Source organism: Conger conger, chromosome 6 (genome assembly GCF_963514075.1).
Source record: "Conger conger chromosome 6, fConCon1.1, whole genome shotgun sequence".
Taxonomy (NCBI): Eukaryota; Metazoa; Chordata; class Actinopteri; order Anguilliformes; family Congridae; genus Conger; species Conger conger.
In genome coordinates, this window is record NC_083765.1 from 20,784,262 (window position 1) to 20,812,171 (window position 27,910).

At 41.5% G+C, this 27,910-nt stretch overlaps 1 protein-coding gene across 2 annotated transcripts; it reads right to left on the minus strand.

Moving 5' to 3' along the window:
- Positions 1 to 630: 630 nt before the first annotated feature.
- On the minus strand, positions 631 to 12,133 carry LOC133130050 (alcohol dehydrogenase class-3). 2 transcript variants are annotated; one of them, XM_061244273.1, is made up of 10 exons: positions 11,981 to 12,120; positions 11,233 to 11,360; positions 5,003 to 5,104; positions 4,573 to 4,714; positions 4,300 to 4,387; positions 3,745 to 3,964; positions 3,008 to 3,268; positions 2,064 to 2,199; positions 1,586 to 1,724; positions 631 to 749 (listed from the first exon to the last, which is right to left on the minus strand). In XM_061244273.1, exons 2-10 carry the CDS (start codon positions 11,260 to 11,262, stop codon positions 725 to 727), a joined length of 1,143 nt encoding a protein of 380 aa, XP_061100257.1. In that variant the 5' UTR covers positions 11,263 to 11,360; positions 11,981 to 12,120; the 3' UTR covers positions 631 to 724. The 2 variants fall into 2 exon arrangements, with proteins under 2 accessions (XP_061100257.1, XP_061100258.1); XM_061244274.1 differs by lacking the exon at positions 11,233 to 11,360 and having other exon boundaries at positions 11,981 to 12,133.
- Positions 12,134 to 27,910: the final 15,777 nt, after the last annotated feature.

Consider the following 27,910-nt stretch of genomic DNA (forward strand, 5'->3'; position numbering starts at 1 on the left):
GGTGTTCAATGTGCCCATCAGCGACAGACCACGGGAAGTACAACACTCCTTATGTATCAGTATTGATTCAAACAAACATTAAATAATGTATTCATTGTGGATTGGCATTTCATTGATCAATTTAATCAGCCGATTACACTCGTTATTCTCCTCACAACCCCCTCCTGTGGCTTTCCTGGACCTGGGTTGGGCATGCCAATTATGATTTGCTTGGTGGAAATCTGGTGGTAAACTATGCATTTGGTAGACTAGTGATATTCTAAACCAGCACACTGGTGTGGTTAAGTGCTGGTGATGCAAGTTATGCCTGCACATTAAACCATTCAGTCACATGATCCTCAAACTATTAACTGAAATGAATACTGGTGTCAGGCATGCATGTACAAATCCTGTGCCATCAAAATATCCAGATTATTTGAAATCCTGGTGAAGGACTAGTCAGCAAAAGCTAAAACTACTTGAGTTCAGCAGATACCACAGTGGTGGAGTAAGATTGTGTTTTTATTCTAGACAGCTAGCAAAAACTTTGTGCCCGTTGTGAGGTTTCTTGTTTATTCAAGTGCAAAAAAAGTTGTATTCAGTGACCATTTTCAGTAAATGTAAACACTGCAAAATCACCACATTTAACACTGGGTGTTGAAGGATTTTATTTTCTAAAACGTGAAAGATTATCAAAGTGGTACAAGTGGTGTTCTCTTAAGCACCTCAAGTCCGAATCCAACGCTTAGAACTGCAGCACGGCCCGAATGCTGGGTGAGAAAAGGAACAGGAGTATGAAATAAAAGCACCAAACAAACTCCACATTTTGGCTATGAATGGTATATAAAGGATTAACATAACTTAATCCTAGAACACAGCTATGCTGTCCACATTCCTCCCACAATCCAAAGACATGCAGGTTATGCTACTTGGGGGGGCATTAACAGGGCTTTGCTGTAAAATACATGCATGCTACCTACCCTGTATGAATAAAGGTTACTAAATGTACTGTTCCTGTCACATACATTATATTTGTATATTCCTATTTGTATATTCCTATGAGTGGGACCCGGAAGGTTGGTGCTTCAAGCCCCTGGTGTAGCCACGATAATATCTGCACAGCTGTTGGGCCCTTGAGCAAGGACCCTATCCCCCACTGCAAGAACACTTCGAAACAGCCAATAATATAAAACCTGCCATTAAGGTAAATGAATGGAATTCTCCATGGGGTGGGGGTTGGATATTAATTTAACGTGCATTTGGTTGCACCTTGGAGACCCAAATCTACCTGAAATATATCCATCAGGTCCAGACCAGGCCCTGAACCCCACATTGCCCCTGCTTAGTCTAATCAACTAAGTTGCTTTGGATAAAAGTGTCAGCTAAATTAATTAATAAGATTAATATACCCGATTGTGAGTGCAGTGTCAATCACTGGAAATGTGTGGGAAGAATAGGGGGCTTGTGGCTGAATTAGTGAGTCGAGTGGATTGTGGGTAATGGCCACATTCAATCAGGCTTTCCTAATAGTGGACCACTGGGGAGGGGTTAGAGCTCTACCCTAATGAAGGAAAAACATCCAAAAGGACTGAGAATTCCCGCTTACCTTTTCCCAGCATGCATGAGATCGAAGCCTTCATTGATCTTGTCGAAGGGCAAGGTGTGGGTCACAAACTCGTCCACCTTGAGCTTCTTGTTCATGTAGTCATCGACCAGCTTGGGCACACTCTCCACACTCTTCCATCCTGAAGGATAGGAATGCACCATACAAACAGCGAGAGAAAAACATTTTCAGCCTGAAGCCTAAAATGAAACACTCGATCAAAACCTAATGTGATGTAAAAAAATAAAATAAAAATAAAAAAGGCCAGTGTGGGTTCAGGTTTTTGTTCTAGCCCAGCACTAACCCACCTGATGTATCTGAATCAAGACTATGATTAGTCAGATAGTTCAATCAGGTGTTTTAGCGCTCGGCAAAAACAAAAACCTGCACCCATGCCAGCCATTTTCGGATAAAATTGGACACCCCCTGCCATAATCGGTGGTGTCGGACTTGGGTGGGTCAGTGGGTCCGCTTTCCTCACCCCCGAAGGCAGTTCCTTTCCAGGTGCGCCCCGTGACCAGCTGGAAGGGGCGAGTGGAGATCTCCTGTCCCGCCCCGGCCACCCCAATGATGACGCTCACGCCCCAGCCCTTATGGCACGCTTCCAGCGCTGATCTCTGAAACACAGACCAGAAACGGCGTCACCGCGGCGAAGCGGAGGGAACTGCGTTCCCGGAGGGTCACAGTGTCTCCTGGTATTCAGTGTGTTTCAGCGTTTACGTCTTTAGTTTCTAGACACTGACGAAGGATTACCAGGGGCGAATTTGGATTTGAGGTCCAGATTAGATGGTTGGTCTACCTTCACAGTCTCAGTCGATCGGCTGCTGATTGAAAGGAAACCACAAATACCTGCAGACACTGTGGCCCAAGGACTGGAGTTTGACACCCCTGACCTACACAATCACCACAATGAAAACAGCCCACACAAATCACTTCAGTCCCCCGGTCCCAAAACTTCCAGTTTTCCACCCTCCCTTTACCTCACACATGAAAGGAAGCCAGTCTGGCTGATTATAACTTAGCACCAATTGTGCAGTTATTCCCCTGACAGGAAAGAAATCCAGGGCTGGATTTGGATTTGAGGGCCAGATGTGAGGGTCCCTGATCATCTGAACAGGTCTCAACTGCACGGTTCCGTCTAGGGTTCGGAAAGTAAAGCTATGTGGAACACAAACCGCCAGTGGTAGAAATGTTCTTGTCCTCCAGTGCCAAGATGTCACCGACTACTCTTTTTTTATTTTTTATTTTATTTTATTTTTAGAAACCAAACACAAAATGCATCTCAAGATTCTTAAAGGTAAAAGCACAATGTAACTTCTTGAGTGTAGTTGCACATGCAAATCCACTGTATGTGTAGTCATTTTCCATAAAGGAATGTGCTAATCTAATATGTTTTTTATTTTAAGCACTGTTAAGCGGTCTCACCATGATGCCCACGTTGCCCACACACTCGAAGGAGTAGTCCACCCCCCCATCAGTCATTTCCACCAAGACCTCCTGTATGGGGCGGGAGTGCTCCTTCGGGTTCACAGCTTCTGTGAGGCCGAACTCCTTGGCCTTCTCAAACTTGTCAGGATTGATGTCGATGCCAATGATCCGGGTCGCCCCCACCTCCTTGCAGCCCATGATGACGGCGAGTCCCAGAGCCCCCAGGCCAAACACAGCACAGGTGGACCCCTTTTCCACCTGCAGGAGGGTGTTGTTACTCAGCACTTAATTGATCAATTAAAGCAGTCAATTATATAGTCAACTCGCCTCACATGGTTTCTTGGGTCTGAATTGGCAGCTGATATTAAGGCGAAAAACGAAATCTCTCCAGGACCAGGAGTAAAGACCACTAGTCTAGCAGCTAAGGTGCAAGACTGGGACCTGGAAGGTTGGCGGTTGAACTGCACACACAGTGTAGTTTAATGGCTGTTTAGAAGCAGACATCTAAACAAACCTGCAAATTAATGGAATTCTCCTCCATGGGAGGGTATGGATATGAATGAATGTGTGTTTGCCTGCACCTCGAAGACCCAAATATACCTGAAATCTATCCATCAAATAAGTTATAGGTCCAGTCCAGTACAGTCAACCTCTTGTCACCCACCTCCTGTCCTGTAGTTTGTTCAGAGAATTGCCTTGCCAGAAAAGTGCCTTGTTTTCAGGGTGTCGCTCACCTTGGCAGTGTTGAGAACGGCCCCGTACCCAGTGGAGATACCGCAGCCCAAGAGGCACACTTTGTCCAAGGCGGCCTTCTCGTCCACCTTGGCCAGGGAGATGTCAGCCACCACGGTGTACTCCGAGAAGGTGCTGCAGCCCATGAAATGGAACACCGGCTTCCCCTTGCAGGTGAACCGGCTCGTCTTATCCGGCATCAGGCCCTGTCCCTGGGTCACCCTGCCAAGGAGAGGGGAGGTTAGATCAGGGCGGCCCAATCCTGTTCCTGGACATCTACCGTCCTGTAGGTTACAATCACTGTTCCTGGAGATCAACCGTCCTGTCGGTAACCAACCCTGTTCCTGGAGATCTACCGTCCTGTTGGCACCTGACCCTGTTTCTTGAAAACTACTGTCCTGTAGGTAACTAACCATGGAGATCCAGCTACCATCCTGTAGCTGTCCCTGGAGATCTACCTTCCTGTAGGGTTTCACTTCAACCCTAATTTGGCACACCAAATTTGGCTAATTAGCATTTTAGCGAGATCTCTAGCTATTTTGACCCTCGTTCCCTACCTGATCTTCTGGCAGAGGTTGGTCTTGGGATTTTTGCAGAACTTGCAGTCCCCACATTGAGGAATGTACAGGGGAATCACAGTGTCACCTTAAACAAAACAATCAAAAAATAAAAATACACTCAAATTCAAAAATGTACTTGTTGCTATGAAATTGCCATAAGGAGTATTTGCTTCTGCAAGAAAGTTTTCTGAGCAGATTATCAGCACTCCATCAATACATTTTGATCAATATTTTATGCGTTATAAAGCCATTTAATCCAAAGTTTCTCGCCTGCTTTGAATTTTGTGACACCTTCACCAACACTCTCCACCTTTCCCGCCCCCTCATGACCCAGGATAACCGGGAAGAGGCCCTCCGGATCCGACCCACTAAGAGTGTAGGAATCCGTGTGACATATTCCCGTGGCAAAGAGCTGGAACAGAAAAATGACCACAACCATCATAATTACTGTAGTAATCACACAGAATCCCCATTACTGTCACCATGACAAATAATGTCAGGTTTACCTGACCTGATTTTGTGGCGGTATTCCATTTAATTTTTTGGACATTTAGCATTCTGCAAGGGGAAGGAGGGGGGGGGGGGGGGGATTATTGAGGTCCTTTGGTGCTGGGGTGTAATTCAGTGGTTTAGGGAAGCCAGGCATTAGTTTGTCTGTGGTTGGTTGACCGTGGCGACGACTCTGGGACATTAGTCTTACCTTGATGCGGACCTCGTGGGCTTTGGGTGGGGCCACCTCCACCTCTTCGAGTGACAGGCTCTTCCCCGGCCCCCAAGCCACTGCCGCCTTACACTTGATCACCTGGAAAACAGGTGAGAAGTAGGTCATCTAAACATGCTCCAAGAACATGGAGGGGTCATGCAGCAATAGATTGAGCATGTCATGACTTTGAACGTCTGCTATTTCCACTGCAAAGACAGCACATAAGTAAAATGATAAAACTAACCTTACAACTGGTTCATTTAGACAAGATTTTTTAAGACAGCTTTTGAAACGGGATACGCACATTTACATTGAGAATTAGAACAGCTGCTGATGTTGCCTTTTGTTTGCCTTACAAAAAGGCTTGATCACTGATGCCATTAATGAAATGTAAAATTGTAGTCAAAGTTTTGCAGTTACACAGTAGTCTAATATTGCTACCGGTATGCGTAACGCTAAGTGGCTGGAGCCGTCATAACTCGGCAGTGGAAATAGGGCTTTATCACGTTAGTGTAAATGTGGCGTTATAACAATGACAACAGTCCAGTCCAATTACAACAAATATGACTGTATTTACATTAATACAAGAGCTCTAGCTAGATTTCAGACATGCGTGGGGTTTTAGGCTAATTTCACTAAAATCACGCAATCAACACTTCATTCAATGACGTCTGAGAATAGCAATGTTGACAACGTTAGAGCTACCAGTACATAACAATAGCAAGCTAGATAACCTAGCGTCACAGCTCCTGGACGCTTTCTTTTAATGTGCTGCTGTGATCTGCCAATTAATCAATGCGACTCGTGGATCATGAATATGCAAATCGATGTTGACTAATTGTTGCAGCCTTATTACACACCTGTGCGACATTGGCTGAGGAGGTAAGAGCAGTCATCTAGCGGTCGGAGGCTTGGCAGTTCAATACCACCCTGGGTATGTCAAGACACCTAACCCCCAAATTGCTCCTGATGAGCTAGTTGCACGGCAATCACCGTTGGTATGTGAATGGGTGAATGAGAAGCATCAATTTTACAGTGCTTTGGATAAAGGCGCTATATAAATGCAGACCATTTAGGCCTACCATTTACAGTGTCCGACATCTTACCCTCAATGACTCCTATTGCGGTGTGCTCTCAATAGAACTCTCAACTTAAAAATACTTATTCACCCGGAGAACAAAGTAGGCAAAAGTGCGAGGAGTATTTGAATTGAATTTGAATTTGAATTTATTTGTTTATAATGTCGTGGACAGTCCCCATTAATTAACTGTAAACAGTAAATGGAGCAGCTTTAGCCTACATGACTAATTTCCAGCTGTAGTCCCCGGCCAGTTGACAATAGGCTCCCTAAAATACATTAGTTAAAAAAATAATAAAATTACGGTTGCAGCAAGCACAAACAAATGGAGCAAGACATACAAACATATCAAGCACAATTGGAGCAAGCACAAACATGCGGGGAGACAAGACATGCAAGCACAAATGGCAGCAACATCAATGCAGTACATGAGATAAAACAGTACAAGGGGACAAGGGAAGAGCAAATAGTCATAGCAGACATACAGACACAGCAACATACAGACATAATAGCATACAGACATAGTAGCATACAGACACAGCAGCATACAGGGACAGTAGCATCCAGACATTGAAACACACACAGACATATGCAGGTGGGTAGCAAAGATGGAGGTGTACATAACACACGTCACATCTGACAGATTAATGTATGCAGTTGTAGTTATCGCAAAGCCATGTTTTAAGGTGTGTTGTAAAGGTGGAGTATGTATGTATATTTTTTATGTAGGTAGGTATTGAGTTCCAGTTTTGTATTGCTATAACAGAGAATGATAATTGACCAAATGTACTTTTCCTAAATGGGACTAAGAAGTCGCCTCGTGTGGTGCTTCTGGTGATCTGACTGGTATTGTTACATTGGATTATGAATGAGTTAAGAGGAGGAGGAGCAGTGTTATGCAAGACTTTGTAGACCAGGCAGATGTTTTTGTATTTGATCACATCTTCCCAGCTCAGAAGTTTACGGTTATTTAGGATGATACAATGATGAGAGCTGTTAGGCTTCTGGTCCAGGACTTTAAGGGTTTGCTTGTAGAGAATTGCTAGTGGTTTGAGTGACGAGCTGTTAGTTTGTCCCCAACTTGTCAAACAGTATGTCAGATGTGACATAATCATGGCGTTCATGTATAATTTGGCAGCATTAAAAGGCATTACATTTCTGATGTATTTAAAATTAGTTAGGCTAAACTTGACTCTTTGGCATACTTTCTTAATGTGTGCTTTGAATGACAGATTGGAGTCAATAATGATACCCAGATATTTAAATTGTGGCACAATGCTAATATTTTTACCTGAGATTGATATATTGGACACGGTGTTACATTGTCTTTTAGTGAAAAACATTCCTACAGTTTTATACGTTAAGTTAAAGGCATGAACGGTTCAGCCAATTTGTGATCTGATCCATAGCTGTGATGAGTTTGGCAGCAGCCAGATGTTTGGTCTTGGCATGCACATACATTACAGTGTCATCTGCATATAATTGTGTTTCAACATCAGGGCAGACAGATGGCAGATCATTAATATATAGGCTAAACAGAAGCGGGCCAAGTATTGATCCTTGAGGTACACCGGTGCATAGGTTAAGAGCTGATGAACGGTGGTTGTTCACAGAAACGTTGGCTTCTACCAGTTAGGTATGACTCAATCCATTTGAGTGCTAACGAGGAGAAGTTAAAAGCAGACAGTTTGGCAATAAGGACCTTATGGTTGACTGTGTCGAAAGCTTTGCGAAGGTCTAAGAACACAGCACCGACAACACCTCCTTTGTCGACCATTGCGTGGACCTTCTCTAAGAAGAAACAGTTAGCTGTTTCAGTGGAGTGATGGGCCCTGAAGCCAAACTGCATGGGATGGAGATTAAATGGACCATTATTTAAGAAAGAAACAAGCTGCTCTGATACCCACTTCTCAGCAACCTTGGAAATCACAGGTAAAATGCTGATTGGGCGATAGTTGCATATGTTCTGGGGATCATCTGACTTGAATATGGGAGATACAATTGCAGTCTTCCAGGTACTTGGGAATGTCCCCTGTAATACTGACAGGTTAATAGTTTGTGTGATAGGGGGGACTATGTATTCTTTCAGAGATTTAAGCATTATAGAATCCATACCATATATATCCTTCGCCGTTGAGGTTCTAAGATAATTAATGATTGCTTGAGTCTTAAGTTCAGAGATGGGTTGAATGCTGAAGGAAGGCTTGCTTTCATCAACCTTAATAATATTTTCTGTTGTTAAGGGGAAATTCTGTGCGATTTCAGCTACAGAATTGATAAAATATTCATTAAAGGCTACAGCTATTTGTGCTGGGTCTTGCATTAGCTTACCATTCAGTTTCAGCTCTAACTGGTTCCTAGGCCTGTGGTTGATCCCCATTACATTCTTAATCTGTTCCCAGATCAGCTTTGTATTACCCTTTGCCTCATTGATAATTGTTATAAAAAAGTTGGCTTTGGCCTTTCTGATTGCTTTGGTTACTTTGTTACATAATGAGGTGAACCTCTGCCTATCACCATTTAATTTAGTCTTCAGAGCTCTTTTCAATGCAGAGTCTCTTTCCTTCATCAGGTTAAATATTTCAGTATTGAGCCAAGGAAGTGCATTGTTTTTTTTCTTTCCTTTCACTTTTCTAGTGAACTCCTCAACTAAACTATGTAACTTGGTTGTAAGCGTTTTGCAATCTGCTTCTACGTTGCTCCCAGTAAGTATATTTTTCCAATCAGTCTGCTGAACTGCTCTTTCAAAATTGACCATTTCATTTTTTGGAATCCTAAATTGCGCCACCGGTTTATGAGAATGATGAAAGCGCTTCTTTGTGAGTTTTCTTGACATTAATGTCAAGTTATGGTCGGACAGTCCAGTAATAAAATTGAATGTCTTAACAATTATTTCAGGCTTGTTGCTGAATATTAAGTCTCTGTGTCTGGGAGGATGCAGTTATTCTAGTTGGTCCTTCCATCAGTTGCGTAAAATCCAAACTATCTGTGACCTGCTTAAGGGCTTTCCTATTAGTCTCATCTAGCCAGTTACAATTCAGATCACCAAGTAGTATTACCTCAGTTTTGAAATCACAGGCTTGAAGCAGCTTTTTAAATGTGATGTAAAAATCATTGTTGGAAGAAGGTGGACGATATACAACAATGAGCACAAAGGACATTTCAGGTGAGAGCATTATATTCAGTCCAATACATTCTAAATCATGATTAAAAGGCCAGCATATTTGATGACAGTTGATATGGTCTTTGATATAGATCATGACCCCACCCCCTCTTCCCTTAGATCCGTCCTGTCTAAAGGTGTTATAGCCTGGTACATGTAATGCAGCAGATGGAGAGTTGCTATGTAACCACGACTCTGACAGGCATAGAAAATCTAAGTTAGAGTTACTAAGAAGATGATGCACTTGTTCAGCCTTTGGGGTGAGGCTACGGATGTTAATATGTCCTCCAAAAATACCCCTGGGTTTGAGCCGTGGGTCCCAGATCACCTGAGAGTGATTAACAGTTTTTAAAAAGTTCAGTCTGCGATGTTTTTTAAAAACAGGGTTAATGTTGCTTCTGTAAGCACTGTGGGCCATACAGAACAGATCTCGACTCTCCGCGACAGGTACGCCGCCGAGTAGGCCTATTTCTCTTATTTTAATCTTTCCACAGTAATCGTATTTTCTATTATTATAAGCCTTTTGAAATGCATCCAAATTTTGCATCAAACCGCTTAACTGTTCAGCAATCTTCACAGTACAGATCCACAAAGCCTATCAGTGCAGGGCACTGTATCAATAAATGGGCAATTCCAGCATGGACACAAAATGACAAAGAAAATGACTCTTCTTACATGATAAAAAATGTTAATGTTGATGCAACAATGTTAATACATATTATCATAGCACCCGCTTGGCTGAGGGGAAGGGCCAAAAGGAAGACAAAATGTGAAAAATAACTTGCGTTATGGATATGACCAGTCTTATACTTCTGAGATGCGACTGTGCAAAAGTTACACGGGTCAGAACAAGGGAGCTGTTTAGCAGTGTTGCAAAACAAAGATACAGTTTGCACAAATACTGGATATGCAACTGCTCATCATTATGTGGTCATCCAATCAGGCCCAGAGGATTACATAAACCTTTATGTTTCCTTTTTATCAGTCTAATACTGTGTAACAAATATCGCAATTTTAGGAAAAAACCCCACACTGCACATACATGCTGGGCTTTATCATGCTTAATAAATAGGGTAACACTTTATTTGAAGGCTCCTATACAAGAGCTATACAAAGGCATAGGGTATGTTATGTCAAGATTGATGCAGAAACTGACATTACCAAGTGAACTATTCACCAAGATCCTTATGTTGGTTAGTGACATAACTGCATATGAATGTGCGACATAGTGCTTAAAGAAAGCATTAATGCCTTTATTTTTCCAACCGTCACCATAACAGGATCTAACATTACTTAAAAACATCAAGGAACAAAGTTCAGACGCAACTAATAATTTCTGAATGTGTTGAACTAAGAACGGTTGTCACAATCCCTTTTAAAGGTACAATAGGTAACTTCTAACAGTCAGGAGAAGAATTACAGCAACAAATACGCTCAAACTGCAACACTGTATCACTCCCCCTTCTCTGTAAACACGCTGACGTTGAAACGCCATTTGCTGTGCCAATTAGAACCAATTTTCAACCAATGAGCAGGCCCTTCAACGGCATATTTTGGAACCCGAATTTAAGGACTATAAACACAGGTAGAGGGTGAGTCAACATGTCAGTGATAAGAAGGGATTTAAAATGGTTTTGCAACAATATTTTATAATAATATTTAATATTTTAACACAAAAATCTTACCTATTGTACCTTTAAAAAATGACCGTTCAAAGTTCAAGTTATTCCGGATCATAAAAAAAGAGCCAATCAGCACAGTGTACACAAGGTATGCACGTTTGTAATCCATTACAAAGCACTGTGCCAGTAAAATAATTTACACTACCAATATTTTAACAAGTTCGCAATAGTGGCGCGAACCGGGTTGCTTTGACTTAGTTCCCTAAATGATCCGTTCACCAGTTCCAGTTCCAGTTCCAGTTCCTTTCAACTTCTGGTGAACGAGAACGAGAACGAGAGTTGACTGGATCCGACTCCGACTTACTGATTCCAGTTCCTTCACGGATTCGATCATTCAAGGATTCGGTCCTTGCCGCATTGCATTCATTTCATGGACTGTTTCGATCCGACGGGAGGGGCTCAGAGGGCAAGCCCCGCTAAAGCGGTTCAGTGCTAAAATTCAAAAGGAACAAATCGTTCACGAACGACACACCACTAGTCATCAATTGCAGAGTTCATTTCTGATGGTGAACTATACACAAGTTAACAACATTAGAAAAATGAGCTATCGCATTACAGCCTATTCAAAGAGTTGACTGGTGAACTTCAATCTTTGACAGCTGCCCTTTCTGCGCAATCTTGTGATATCAATGTTCAGTTGTTATAGGAAATCACGCCGCTATGTGGTGGGCATTAAAAAAAAATCTTCCTAAACTTCCCTATAATTATGGCCAGTTGGTTTTAGTTTTTCTGCGTGCATTTAGCCAAAACGAACGTGGCACAGCCGAAACAGGCAACGGTATTGTATGCAGGGATTCCAGTCAGTTCTGGAAAATATTTACTAAGCGAACACGAACTCCAATCCAGTAAGTAGCTAATACATGCAGAAAAGTGTGCAAAGAAGTTTTGACAGCGCCCATTCATAGCCGCCATTATTACTTTAAAATAAAACATTTCAGTAGATTTCTAATGCTTCTAAAAACATCGCTATTTTTGCTAAATCACACAATGCACATAAATCCTGCGCTCCGTCACTCTTTACAAATATAAATATAATGCAGGGTTCCACTTACTTGTCCAGCCGTCGCCATTATCACGCTCGAGTTGCACAGAAAGAAAAGGGGCCAACAAGTACTCTTGACCTACGGGGGTGTTTTCCTTAGCCAATCAGAGCACAGTGCATAGAGAGCCTGTGCACGTCAACCAGGCTTGATTGCGGAACAGCCCAGCCCATTTTCAGGACATGCTTTGTTTCTTTATAAAAAATCCAAGATATTTTCAGACTGGACATAATATTACTAAAGAGTAGCCTGTGTCTCGAAGTCCTTAATACCAAAGGTTGCTAGAAGTAGGAGCATTTGCATGGGCAGTGGTTGCGTAAATGAATTAAACCAAATGTTTACCGAAAGTGGGGATGGTTTGCTTGGAATCAAATCAATGAGACAATTATATACAAATCTGAAGGTTTGTGTTGGGTGTGGGAAGGGCCAATGGGAATGTTATCACATCGTGCAGTTAGTATTCGCACGGAGAAAATGACAGTCAGTCATAACCAAGCGGTGCTTGCCAAAGGGGAACCGGTTACGCTGGTTTTCGTTCAAAGCACCCCTTCGAATCACAGAATTGTAATAAGCTGTTAATGTTTCTTAAATTTCTTAAAATGTGCTTTTCTCGTTTAATGGGCTCATTTGCTATTTTAAGCCACATCTTGTAATGCATACTACGAAGAATTAAAGGTCCACGCTTCTATTGTGCTTAGTGTACTGTATTGCAAAGAATTACATAAAAAGAGGTCGGAAGTTATTTTAAATTACCAAAGACAACCGTGAATCAATAGGCGTCTAATTGGTGGAAGTGTGGACACATGGCCACTAAAACTAACCACTTGGAAGATAATGAAGCATCCGAAGACAAACCTGCATTCTGCTACGGAAGAAAATAAATAAATAACTGAAACACAAGCGTTCAGCAACCTAATTAAAAGCCAACTGAACATTAATTGAGTCATTAATTTGATCAGTCATTTCAAAGGAATCGTGTTTGTGATCAACTGAACTACGGGATGATAATTAAACGTAGTTTCCATTTTTGGACACAAGAGGGCAGTATCTAACTGAGGTGATGGGTTTAAAAAAGTATTTCCCAGTAGATGAGCATGAGCCTGTCATTCTTGGTCTTCCTCTTGAATCACCGGCAAGTTGTTGTGCTTATTGCAGCCATTTCCATTGGCATATAAACTTTATTTGTAATAGATTTAAAGCGGAGACTTCAATTTGAACACATTTGGACATATTCAACACAATTGGACAAAATGGAAAAAAGGGTCTCAGATCCGATCCTGCGTACTCTTAGAGCTGAGGTGAATCAAGAAGCTCCTGATTGGTGAAACTGTTGACACCCGGTCGACCGTTTGGTCGTTAATGAAGAATTCGAAGATGACGCAAATTTCCATTTATATTTACATTTTTCTTATTTGGCAGACGGTTTCAATCCAAAGCGATTTACAAGTGCTTAGGTCAAATGATAACAAGACAAACCTGCATTTTGTTAAGAAGTGACATAAACGTTAAAAAAGTTAATTAATCAATAGATTGGCTGTAGCAAATATGTTGATTCTGATTTGCAATGTGACAGCTCCTAAAAGAACAACTATAGACAAACTTTCTAAAACTATTGAAAGTTCTGTCTCAACAGCTATTACAGGGAGACCTATCTATCTGGTTTGAAATATCCAGAACATGACCCCTATATTATTTTATGAAACATCACTAGGATTCATCTGGACACTGAAACTAACAGCCTCTTTGGAGCAGCTGCACATCCAGCTTGTGAAGATATCAATGTGCCTAGTGAGTAACCAGTTAACGATGGTACCCCAAAACCGCACAAGAGACCAAAACACTGATTGGTTCTCAAAGAGGTGCACACTCCGGTCAACGTGTATGCAAATCACATACATTAAATGCACTGAGAAAGGGAAAACTTGAAACATGACAAAATGACAAAGAGATGACTGATATAGGCTACAGTACAGTCGCATAGCTGCCAACTCTCACGCTTTTGGCGTGAGACTTGCATTTGCATGTGCGTGTGAAAACAGGCAAATGCGTGTGTCTCACGCCGAAAGCGTGAGAGTTGGCAGCTATGCAGTCGGTATATGCTACAATTTATGTTCTTTTGGCTCTCTACTCCAGCATATTGGATTTTTAAATATTTTTTATCAGACCCAAAGTAACTGGACGGTTAGATTCTCAGCAGTTTCCGATTAGTCAGCTGTATTCAGTCATTTCCTTCATGCAAGTAAAGAAAGCTTTCAGTATCTAGTCTTGATTCTAGGTTTTTGATTGTTTTTGGATTTTGTTATTGGCGTTCGTCAACACGAGGACCAGAGTTGCACCAATGAACATCAAGCCATTATGAGGCTGAGAAATGAGAACAAAAACAGTCAGAGACATAGGCCAAACAAACTGTACTGTAACTGTAACAAACTGTTTGGAGCGTAATTAAGAAGAAAGAGCACTGGTGTATGTTTGGGATCATTGCCTTGCTGTCAGACGAAGCACCATCCAAAGGGTTTGGTGGCATTTGATTGTATTGAGCAGGTAATATGCTTCTGCACACTTCAGCATTCATTCTGCTGCTGCTATCAGCAGTTACATTATCAATGAAGACAAGTGAGCCAGCACCTGTGACAGCTATAACACTCCCACCACGTTTCACAGATGAGGGGGTTCTTGGTTCTTGGGCAGCTCCTTTCAGCCTCCACACTTTGCTTTTCATCACTCTACACTCTGATACAAGTGAGGCTCATCTGTCCAGAAGACCTTTTTCCGAAACTCTTTTAGGTGCTACTCAGTAAACTGTAATCTGGCCATCCTGTTTTTGCAGCTAATGGGTGTTTTGCATTTTGCAGTGTCGCTTCTGTAGATCTGTTTATGAAGTCTTCTGCAGAGAGTAGTCGGTGACACATCCACACCTGCCTCATGAAGAGTGTTTCTATTTGAAGCCGGGCCTCGGATAATAGCCGGGGGCGTGGTCGATTCGGACAAATAAAGGCCAGCCCCCAAATACAAGCCGGGGTAATATTACCCTACCAGTAGGGCTATCAGTCCATGAGCACTAGAAGACATTGTTTCGATTTAACTCAATGAAATAAAAGAACTCTTCTTAATATTTTATATTGTTGGTTGGTTTAATACTGTTGCCAATGAAAAGTCGTTGTCCTACACCATGGGTCTCCAACACGTTGCTCTCAAGCTACCAGTCGCTTGCCGCTCCCTTCTGAGTAGCTTGCCAAAGGCTGAAGCAGTATACATTTAAACACAATTGTCCCCGCGAGGCATTCCAGCCTACGAATTTAATAAAAAGTAAATCAGGCAAAATTAAAAATTAACTCAATTTAGGCTACTTGGCTACGCAATAAGGTTTCCATGTATTTACAGCACAGCGCACGTTCAATGAATGAATGAAAGCGGCTGCCTTGGCTCGCAATAAACAGACGGGTGGAAATCCCGACACTCTTTCAACTACATAAAACTTAACAGTGAACCACCAAATACCCCCCAGATTTCAGTGCCCATCAGTCCCAACATTTAGCAATAGAATCAAACAGTCCAAAAGTAAATTAAATCCCAAACCAAAGCGAAAATCTTTTGATAGCCTACCGATATGCTGCTCCAAACGAAACGCATGTCTCACAATAAAACGCACTTGAGAAAAAAAGATCCTTAACTTGCTGTCATTTACGCCAATTTGTTATTGTTCATGAAGGCGTGTCTGGCAAGTTGTTATTTTATGGATTCTGGACTTGCATGTGATTTATTGTGTTTGAGAATATTTGCAATAAACTGTTAACTGTCTGTTAAGACTGACTATGACTTACCAAACCGTGTTCCTGATTAGCCTAAACTAATTTCTGAACGGTTACAGGAAGTGAACAGTGTTGGCCCACTTTAAGTGTAGCCTTTTACTTTATTTCTAAGAATAAAATTCTACAACAGAAGCCTAATAAGAAATAAAGGCCTGCCTCGAATACAAGCCTGCCCCAAATAAAGGCCTGTGCTTTGTGCAGCCTAAGTAAATAAAAGACCCCGGCCACAATTTGAGGATTTACGGTATATAAAAACATGCACTTTGTGGTACATACCACTTCACTGTGGTAAATGTTAGTATGTATGGAACGTCACTGTGATAAGTTACTGGTTAGCTAACCTCACTGCTGTAAAAAGTTTTATCTAAGTTTACGGTGATGAAACTTGGTGTTTAGCTAAATTCATTGTGATAAAATATCATTTTTAGCTGCCATGAAAGTTATTGTTTAGCTACTGTGCTATTGTAAATATGAGTGTTGTCACTGTGAGTATGTGAAACAAGAGAAAAGCATTTTGTGTATTTTTTTTATTTGTCTTGCTTCAAAGGAGGTTGTTCAATGACAAAGCAGGTATAAGTGTGCGTGTGTCTCTGTGTATAAGTGTGTGTATACACTCAGTGAGCAGTTTATTAAGTAGACCTGTACACCAGCTTGTTAATGCAAATATTTAATCAGCCAATCATGTGCAGCAACTAAATGCATTAAAGCATGCAGATGTGGTAAAGCAGTGCAGCATATATATATATATGTTTTGTGTGTATGTGCATGTGTGCGTGCGTGTCTCTTTATGTATGTGTGTGTGTGTGTGCGTGTCTGTGTGTATGTGTGTGTGTGTTTGTGTGTATGTGCATGTGTGTATGTGTGTGTGTGTGTGTGTGTGTGTGTGTGCGCGTGTGTTTGTGTGTGCGCATGTGTGTGCGTGTGTGTGTGTGTGTGTGTGTGTGTGTGCGCGTGCGTGTTTGTGTGTTTGTGTGTGTGCATGTTACATCGTTTTCACACTTGTCTCAATACCATGTCCACTTTTTCAAAACACTTAACACATTCACCATATCATTAGACTATGTGAACTAAACTGTGGATATTTTTGCATTGCTTTCATACTAAAGGCATTCAATCACCACTTCTTCCAAAATTCATGAATACCTCTCTCAGTCAGTGTTCACTACCAGCAAAAGTTTGTACAAATACAGAAAATTTTGCAGACATTTAGATACTCTGTTCAAAACAGTTAATTTTCAGTTCAAAACCCAATAAAATTCTGATCATTGTGGAAGGAAATATGCTGCATTTTGGCAGATAAATTAAACTATATGCTTGAAATACGAAAGACAGATCATTCTGATTTGAGCAGAAAGTATATTCAGTTTATTCAATTTTTTTTGTTTGCAGCCTTGTTACCATCTATACAAAAGTGATCATACTTGCATTGAAATGTGCATGTATATAGGGTAAATATAGATGTAGTTGTCACTGAAGAGATTTTTCCACGATTACTGCTGTATATGTATTGCTGAAACACCTGGCTGTTATTTCAGTGAACAACCTACCCAGGTGTTTGTTGTTTGTGCCCCGTTACCACATATACAAAAGGGGCCACCTTTGGATTGGCATTTGCATTCTTTAGCCTTGGTGGGGAAAATGGATGCAGCCAGAGGTTGAGGAAGAAGACGTCGTGGAAGAGCACGTCGTGGAAGAGCAAGAACAGTTGTGTTTGATGAAATCAGAGCCACAGTCATTGATCATGTGATAAATCATGGTCTGTCCCTGAGGGAAGCAGGTTGAGGGTTCAACCAAACTTGCATTTTGTGTAATTTTTTTATTTGTCTTGCTTCAAAGGAGGTTGTTCAATGACAAAGCAGGTATAAGTGTGCGTGTCTGTCTCTTTATGTATGTGTGTGTGCGTGTGTGTGTGTGTTTGTGTGTATGTGCATGTGTGTATGTGTGTGTGTGTGTGCGCGTGTGTTTGTGTGTATGTGCGTGTGTATGTGTGTTTGTGTGTGCGCATGTGTCAAAATATTGCTTTTTGGGATGTATTTGTTATTGATTGTATTGTATTTTTCTTTTCTGAATTACAGTATATTGCACTGTGAGAACAAACGTCAAAATACTGTAAACCCTCTGAAGAATACTGTTGCTTTTGTGATTTGTTTCTTTATCATATATTGTTTTACATTACACAGTAAAAATATGTTATTCTGGGTTTCCAATATAGTAAAACTTCCATTCATTTACAGTTTACTGTAAATTTACCACACTCAGTCATGACATCTATTGTGAGAGGCAAACCAACAGATCAAAAGTTTCTTTAGCTGCTTGGCTTGAAATATTTGTGGATGCAAAAATAGAGGAAAGGGAAACACATAATATATGTCTTTAGCAATGCTTCAAGTTGTTTGTGTTTTGTAGTTCATTGAACATTGAGTGACAAAGTAGTCTTATGGGAGAAAGCATATGCTATAGTTATGGCAGCATGAGTCACTTTTGGGTGAAATATTAAGTGTTTTGGTGGTTGAAGTGCATTTTGCACCAAAGGTTAACTGATGTGCTCAGGTGTATGTTTCAAAAGCACACTGTGTGAAGAGTTTTGAAAAAGAGGACATGGTATTGAGAAAAGTGTGAAAACGATTGTAAAAAACTGTAATATACAGCTTGTTCAGCAGCTTGGAGCTGTGCCATAAATTGAGCACAATAACAAACAATATCAAAATATCAAACAATATGGAAATGTGATTTTAAACACATTCCTAGGGTATAAACTTATGTTTTGATATTGCTCTTCTTCTTTTTATTTTGTTTTATCTGAGCCTACTTTGTATGCCAGGAAATATGAATTCTGATCAGCCAGAGAAATTATTATTTTAATGCACCCAGCTACTTTCACATACACCACTTTTCTTCTCTGAAAAAAAGAAAAGGTTGACACTCCAGCACTGGTGTATCTGATGAGAATCTTAATAAACACTGAGTCACAGCCATCTCTCATGCACTCTGGTCCAGAATCACTCTCACTCTTTATAAAGTTAAAATGAACAACACAGGTATTGAGCTGTTTTGTATGGAGCCCCCCCGAGTCACCCTGGGTAAAATACATGTTTGTTCTTTGCACCTGACCATCTGTGCTCTCTGTCTGGCAATGAAATACTATCTACAAGGGTTTTGCTTTATTTTTTTTCTACCATGGTTGTTGAATAATGTTACCGAGAAGAGAACCAATCGGAACCACATGCAGACTCAGAGATGTAGTAAATGGCAGGCTTTAATCAGAGTATAACAGATAATGGTCAAAGCAGGAAAAACATGTGGTAACGGGATAAGTGATGGTTGAAAACTGGAAGTCAGTCCAATGAGGGTAGGAATGGGAGTTGGAGCAGGGAAGGAGCTGGGAGCCGGAAAGGAGGCAGAGGGTTGGGTAGAGAGCGAGGTGTAAGCCAGAGCTGAGGAACTGAGAGAGTATCTGGAACATGCAGGGAGTCGGGAACAGAGGCTAAGAGACAAGGCTAGGGACAAGACAATCTGGCCCTGAACAAAGGAAACAGGTAGGCTTATATGCAACACTACTGATGAGACAACAAGAAACAGGTGTGACAATTACACATGAGGAGACACATGTCAGGTGCGGGGGGTGTGGACACGTAACCGGGCACGAGGGAAAACAAGAAATAGGGAAACAAGGAAACAAACTAAGATGGGGGCACGGGATGTGGCCGGAAAACATGAAACAGAATATGTAACTAAGAAAATACATAAAACAGGGAAATCAGGAAATGACAGGAATGTGGGGCCATGGGACGTGACAGAATAAACCATTTTCTCTTTGGGGGAAACTCGTTTTGGACATCAGACTACATGTAAAATAGATTCTTCTTAATGAAATTGATAATGTTTCATTGATTTCAGCCTGGTGGTTGTATACTTTTTTTTTTTTTTCATTAACTAGAAATGAGAATCATGGTGTTCAAGCACACAGGCTAACATATAAAGCGTGAACAAACTGTTTTCCTAGCCATAAGGCTAATCCTAATGCCAATTGGGGTTGTTACATGCAGCTGAGACAAGTTTATGGAATTGGCTGATTGTAGGGAGCTACTGCAGTGGCCAGGAAGGGCAGGTAAATTGTCCATCAGAATCATCACTGTAGATGGGCAATCACTCTAACACAAGCACTCACTTTCACATAGAATACAATTGTAAATCTAATCTAATTACAAGTTATATTAAATCAATTGTATGTGCAATTCAAGAACAAATCTGTTCTTACAAGTGGTTCTTGCATGAGGCCTATTGCGTGCCTTCTGGGTGATTTCATTACAGGTTTTCATTAAATGTATTGTGTTTTTGAAAAAAAAACCGAAAAAAAAAAACCTAACAGAAATCATGTTCATGACTGAGCGCAAGCATTTTAACCAGAAATCGGTAAACACCTCTGTGAAGAATGCCGCCATTATCGCAGCAATAGGTCCGTGTGACATGCAGTTCGGACTGCTTATTCACATGCACCACACCTCAGTTCTCAGACGAGGTTAGACTGTAGGGCAGAGGATATCAGATGTTTGGCTCATTGAGAATGTTTTCTATTTGAATGCCATACAAAAGTATATCTGGTGAAAAAACTCAATAATGGAATGAGACGGTCTCAGCAGAAGGCAATAACAACTGTAATGAAGAGAAGGAAAGTGACTGAAAATGAAACTCGCTTGCTAGGAAACAAGATGTTCTTTTTTTCTAGGGTAGGGGTAGGCTCCAGGCTAGAGGCTTCTTTGAGCATTTCCTACTGCTTAAAATAAAACCACCTAAAATGTATTTTGTCAGCAAAATAACAGCAGGAGGAAATTAAAGTAACATTTGAAAATGCAGTCCCAGCAATGCACCCTTGGGCATGCACCACTGGCTGAGTGACTGGAACTGGCTGTATGCGCACCGACGCCATAAAGCATTGATAAAATGCAATTTTTATAAACGGGATGGCAGCGATGATGTTTATGATGACTGTCAGAAGGTCAGAAGGTCCCCCCTGTTTATCAGAAGTGCAGGACTGTAGGTCTGTGAAAGTATCCCTCCTGAGGAATGGTTCTGGGGGCGGGGGTGTAATTAGGGGTTGTCTGAAATGTGCTGGGTGTGTGTGTGTGTGTGTGTGTGTGTGTGTGTGGGTAGTGGACATCTGAAATGTGCTGGGGATGTGTGTGTAATTACGGGACATCTGAAAAGTGCATGGAGGAGGCGAGTTGAGGTGGGGATGTGGTGAATGACAGGTAGGTAATTGCACTGCCGGTTTGGTCCTAAAGATAGAACTCGACTTCTGTAATAGTCAGGGGTTATCCCCTAAGGTTTGTTGGCAGAACGAGAGTTACTAGCATTAAGTTTACATTCTCTTCACAAGAAATGTACATGCCACACACACACACACACACACTTTTTGATCAAACAAGTTCAGATATTCAGTGAAACCGTTTCTTTTTCCAGAATATTTTTGGTTTGTCCCATCTGTCTCTGTGTCCCCTGGACCTGTAGCATTGAACACACTAAGGACAGCCCTCTGAGCACAAACACACACACACACACACACATACACACACACACATGCACACACGCACGCACACACACACACTCACGACTCAAACACACAGAGACACACACACACACGCACTCATAAACTCACACACACACACACACTCACACACATACACTCACAAACTCAAGCACACACACACACACACACACACACAATCACAAACTCAAATACACTCACACACATACAGTTACAAATTCAAACACACACACACACACGCCCTCACACACATACACACACACACACACACACACACACACCTGCCTCCATGGCCCCTGGGCCTGGGGCACTAAACACACTGAGAACAGCACACACACACAGATAATTATAATTGAATTCTTCCCTCCATTGGAATTACATGGTACTGCATGTGATAGAACTTATGTAGAAAACATCCCATGCATTTTGAAATATGGTGGGTAGTCTTTAAAAAAAATATATATATAGATAATCCAAACTCTAAGATTAAAATTTCCCCCTGTTTGGAGTAAATCCACAAACATTTGTGAACCACAAGTTGAACCACAATATCTCTTTCTCTCCCCTTCCCTGTTTCTTCATCCCTCTCTCTCTGAACCATTTCCCTGACTATTTCCCTCTCCCCCTTTGTTCACTTCTTCATCTCTCTCTTCTTCTCCCCTTCCCTCCATTTCTTCATTCTTCTTTCTCTTTCTCTCCCCTTCCCTCTTTTTCGTGATCACTTTCTCTCCCCTTCCCTCTGTTTCTTAATTTATCTTTCTCTCCCCTTCGCTCTGTTTCTTCAACTCTTTCTCCCCCCTTCCCTCTGTTTCTTCAACTCTCTTTATCTCCCCTTCCCTCTGTTTCTTAATTGCTCTTTCTCTCCCCTTCCCTCTGTTTCTTAATTTCTCTTTCTCTCCCCTTCCCTCTGTTTCTTAATTTCTCTTTCTCTTCCCTTCCCTCTGTTTCTTCAACTCTCTTTCTCTCCCCTTCCCTCTGTTTCTTCAACTCTCTTTCTCTCCCGTTCCCTCTGTTTCTTCCTCTCTCTCTCTCTCTCCGCTGCCTGTCTGCCCCCCTGGTCTGGGCCTTTGGCTGGAATGACAGTGCTGATTATGTGTGGCACACGGAACAGGGCAGGAAGCAGCGGCGTACAGGCAGGAAGTGGACCGGCGGACTGTTTCACGGTGACACCGCTCAGATGAGAAAAATCAACACTAGGATGAAAACGACAATGACACCACGGCCTGGGTTCAGCCACACTCGCCGACACTCAAGCCATTTTTAAACCGGAGAAGTGCAGTGGCCTCCCGAATCTCCCTGCCCACCTCTGTCCCTCCATGGCCCATCGTAACCATAGTTACTGTGGTCAGAGGAAGTGCGGTGGTGGCATGAGTGCGGCACAAAGCAGGAGACGGAGGTGAAATATTCAAGGTGACCCCGACTTCCATTTCAATAATTGACCACTGCTGTGAAACGTGCTTCTGTGCTTTCTTTTAATATTTTGACCAGATTTTCACTGGGGTGTTTTATGTAGAGGGTTTTAAACCAGCAGGTCAAGCCAGCTCTCTGAACATGAATAAATCAGTAATCCAGATGAAAAATGCATGAACGAACATGTTCCCCATAACGGCGAGTGAGAGAGACGCTTTTTAAAAGGTGTCACAATTCATAACTGAACCCAGAAGGGAGGCAGAGGTGCTCTAATATACTGCAGAACTATCATTCCTCATGGAAATCAATCCATCAAAGTCAGTGTGTGAGACCAACAGCAATGCTAGTCTTGTAACACACATTTACAAACGAGGGTTACAGATTAAACTATTAATGTTATGCATGCTGTTATGAAATGTGGATTGCAATCACAAATTAAAACACATTCATTATTCATAAAGGCATGCATTTATGTGCTAATGGTATGGTTGAAAAAATAAAAACTGATTAAAAAGTCAGAGTCCTTAAATGGCTTTACCCTTTTGGTAATAGTTAAACTGTGTTACGGACAGAAAGGGGACTCTTTTGGCATCTTTGGCGTCTCTAGAGGACTCTGAACCTTCCCTGAGTGGCTCTGCTGCTCTCCAGCTCTATAACCGCTGATAACGGTCAGATATTGAACGGGTTTAAGGTCACCGGTGGGGGGCAGTTCGATAGGTTAACTGATGTCCTTCGGCTTCTGAAAAAAAGGTGAGATTTATGGCCCCCACTGCGCGGTGAATGCACAGAAAGATCCCTTCTGGGTACTGGACCTGGAGGGCCGTCCTCAATACTGTCACCTCTGGCTGCTGAACATTTAGAGCAGGGGTGTCTACAGGTTTAAATCCAGTCCTGGAGGGCCACAGTGTCTGCAGGTTTAACTCCAGTCCTGGAGGGCCACAGTGTCTGCAGGTTTAACTCCAGTCCTGGAGAGCCACAGTGTCTGCAGGTTTAACTCCAGTCCTGGAGAGCCACAGTGTCTGCAGGTTTAACTCCAGTCCTGGAGGGCCACAGTGTCTGCAGGTTTAACTCCAGTCCTGGAGGGCCACTGTGTCTGCAGGTTTAACTCCAGTCCTGGAGGGCCACAGTGTCTGCAGATTTAACTCCAGTCCTAGAGGGCCACAGTGTCTGCAGGTTTAACTCCAGTCCTGGAGGGTCACAGTGAACAATGTGTGTGGACTACAAGGTCAGTGGCTTAAAATAATGTTGACACATAACAAAAACCAGCAGACACTGGGCCCTCCAGGATTTCATTTTGACACCCCTGATTTAGATAAAGCTGGTGGGGATGAAATGCCATGGCTAAATCTGCAGGATATGGCCGAAGTCAGTGAAGTCACTATGCTTGAAATGGATCTCAAACTTTATATACTCTGTCATCATTAAAACACATCAATGGCAGAATGGGTGCTTGGACCCCAGGAATCGCTGCTTGCAATTTATACATTGTTTTAATGAAGATATTTAAAACACCTGATCTTAAGACTTTTTCAGAAATCCTTTTTTTTTTATCCCAGTCTGCTTTTGGAATGGATATTTCTTTTAATACTGGATGTGACGTGAAGGTTGTTCTTAGAAAAGAAAAAAGACAAAAACACTGGTTCTCTTATTGCATCAATAAGACACCACCACGCCATTGCTAAATAATAAATGATTGATAATATACTTCTTGGCAGTTATGGCTGTTAGAGTAGGACATGGTATTATTGGGTTACATTTGCATTTTTATGGCAAGGCTAATTGAGATTTCCATTAATTTAGTGCAGAATAATGCAACATGAAATGGCTCCTCTCAACCATTACATTATCTTCTGTTGCTTGAATTACCTTGTTGCAGTGCTATTGTGTGATTTAGTGAAATGTGTTCACTCTCGTCTCTCCCACACACACGACAGCTAAAGCGGATCAGATAGAGAGGGCCATGGCATTGAGCACTCTCCTATCCAGGAACATTAGATGCAGAAATGATGACATCATAAAAGCCTGCAGTTTGCTGAGCTGTTAATGAGAGAACATTGAGACAATGAACAAAGCAAATGTGGAAAAACTTCTTCCACATCCGTAATTGCACTGTAATTGCATCCTATTTTAGGATAGTCCAACCACCCTGTGTGTGTGTGTGTGTGTGAAAGAGAGAGAGATAGAATACCACATTTTTTATGTCTCATAGTTAGTTTGTTGATAAATAAGAACATTCCAAGCTTGTCAAGTGTTGTCATGCATTTTAAATGTAAGATTTAAAATTGCATATTAGTTTATATACACCGATCAGCCACAACATTAAAACCACCTGCTTCAACCAGTTGTTCAGGATTAAAATTGTATAAACCTGGCAATAAACCCTTAATATTTCATTATACGATATGTGTACTTATATGAGCAGATAATCATAAGTGAATTGCATTCAAAATGTTTGAATCCACATGCAGTACCATGTAATTCCAATGGAAAAAATAATTCAATTATAATTATCTGCTTATATAAGTATACATGTCATATAATGACATATTAAATATTTATACAGTTTAATGCATTTTTTATCATAAAAAAACTGGTTTAAGCAGGTGGTTTTAATGTTGTCGCTGATCGGTGTATATGTATAATAGTTTTAACTATCAAAGGACTTTTCCGTGTGATGCAAAGCCATAAGGGGATTATTCTCTCTTATTTGCACTTCCATTGCCCATGTGGGATACATAAAGTAATATTGTTGTAGGGTACACCCAAGTGGGTTGTGTTGATGTAAAATGAAGAGTTGTGTCCACAGTGTGATTGAGAGATTGGTTAATCACGCACAGACGTCTAAGTACGTCATTATGAAAGCAAGTGGATGGGGCCCAGGCCGGTAGCACACCCCTCTGCTTACAGGCCCCAGGCTCCAAGAACAGAATGAAATGACTAAATACTAAATAGAGCCAACAGTGTGTGATGGACAGGACTGCGATCTTTATACTCGGCCCTGTTTAATATTTTCCAGGCACCCGGGTGGAAAATTGCAGGAATGTCATTATCCAGCTCGTTTGCATTTGAATCAGCTGGATAACTGCCCTGAGCTCTCCGGATCAAAATCAGCCTGAAAACTGTGAGCCCAAACTAAACACACAAAAAAAACATAATAAAATTTTGTTTTGTTTCACATCAAATTTAAGAACAGATGTCTCCATGTACCCCGACAATGGCAATGAGCTCGTCCTGTAGCTCCAGTGGCATTTACTTACTATGCTAAATAGATTCTTCTAAAAGTGCCAAGATCAGTTGCTTTTTGTCGATATGTTTATTTTTTAGTTGTTATTTTGTGTGAATGTGCGCAGTGCAGACACAGTCGTTCAGTATGAGCATCCTGCATGATGTTAAGAGTCGGTTGAGTAGCCGCTGCTGGAAGGCTGCTTGATCTGATTCCTGTTGTCGTGTTCCCTTATGGAACGCCTGTGGATCATTTCATAAAGAGTAAGATGGTGTGCTCTGACACAATCTGCCACCATACAGACATGCAGTTCCTGTCTGGATACCAGACCTGGATGAAGTACGCGTTTCAAACATTTCACGATCTGTCGAACACTTAAAATAATATTTACAAATAAGATATCCTGTCCTATAGTAAACTTGCGACTGTGAGGGATTTTGAAATGGCCTTCAATAATCAGCTGAATTTAAGCTGAGTAAACAGCATTTTCAAATACAAATATTGAATTAGTATCTGTATTTGACCCTGGTCTACTGGACACACTATGCCAGAAGGTAGTATTATGCTACTGCTGGGTGGCAGTATAGCTGTACCACATGGTCATTGCTTACGAATGAGCCCCACCCCCAGCAAATAGTGCCAATAGTCACCCTACACAATCTACATGATTCATCTCGGAAAAATAAGGTTAAATTAAAATTCAGCTGTCCGATAATTTTACATAAGTGATTTTAATTCAAGGACAAGTTGATGCTAAATTTGCCAAAGGCCAGTATCTGAATAAACAGTCATGCTGAGTCTCTGTCATTAACTTCATTCACATGGTGGAGGCCATGAATATTTCTCCAGTCATTTTTCATTAATCTTTTCCCCAATATTTATTGTTTTATTTATTTTACAGGGTGGGAGATACTGGTAGTCATACTTCAGTTACAAAATCGAAGCATATACAGTACATTTTGGGACATCAACACAATTCTCATTTTTTTGGCTCTATACACCATCACAATGGATTTGAAATGAAATGAACAAGATATGCTTTAACTGCAGACTTTCAGCTTTAATTTCAGGGTATTTACATCCAAATCAGGTGAACAGTGTAGGAATTACAACAGTTTGTATATGTGCCTCCCACCTTTTAAGGGACCAAAAGTAATGGGACAAACAATCATAAATCAAACTTTCACTTTTTGATACTTGGTTGCAAATCCTTTGCAGTCAAATACAGCCTGAAGTCTGGAACGCATAGACATCACCAGACGCTGGGTTTCATCCCTGGTGATGCTCTCCCAGGCCTCTACTGCAACTGTCTTCAGTTCCTGCTTGTTCTTGGGGCATTTTCCCTTCAGTTTTGTCTTCAGCAAGTGAAATGCATGTTCAATCGGATTCAGGTCAGGTGATTGACTTGGCCATTGCATAACATTCCACTTCTTTGCCTTAAAAACTCTTTGGTTGCTTTCGCAGTATGCTTCAGGTCATTGTCCATCTGCACTGTGAAGCGCCGTCCGATGAGTTCTGAAGCATTTGGCTGAATATGAGCAGATAATATTGCCCGAAACACTTCAGAATTCATCCTGCTGCTTTTGTCAGCAGTCACGTCATCAATAAATACAAGGGAACCAGTTCCATTGGCAGCCATACATGCCCACGCCATGACACTACCACCACCATGCTTCACTGATGAGGTGGTATGTTTTGGATCATGAGCAGTTCCTTTCCTTCTCCATACTCTTCTCTTCCCATCATTCTGGTACAAGTTGATCTTTGTCTCATCTGTCCATAGGATGTTGTTCCAGAACTGTAAAGGCTTTTTTAGATGTTGTTTGGCAAACTCTAATCTGGCCTTCCTGTTTTTGAGGCTCACCAATGATTTATATCTTGTGGTGAACCCTCTGTATTCACTCTGGTGAAGTCTTCTCTTGATTGTTGACTTTGACACACATACACCTACCTCC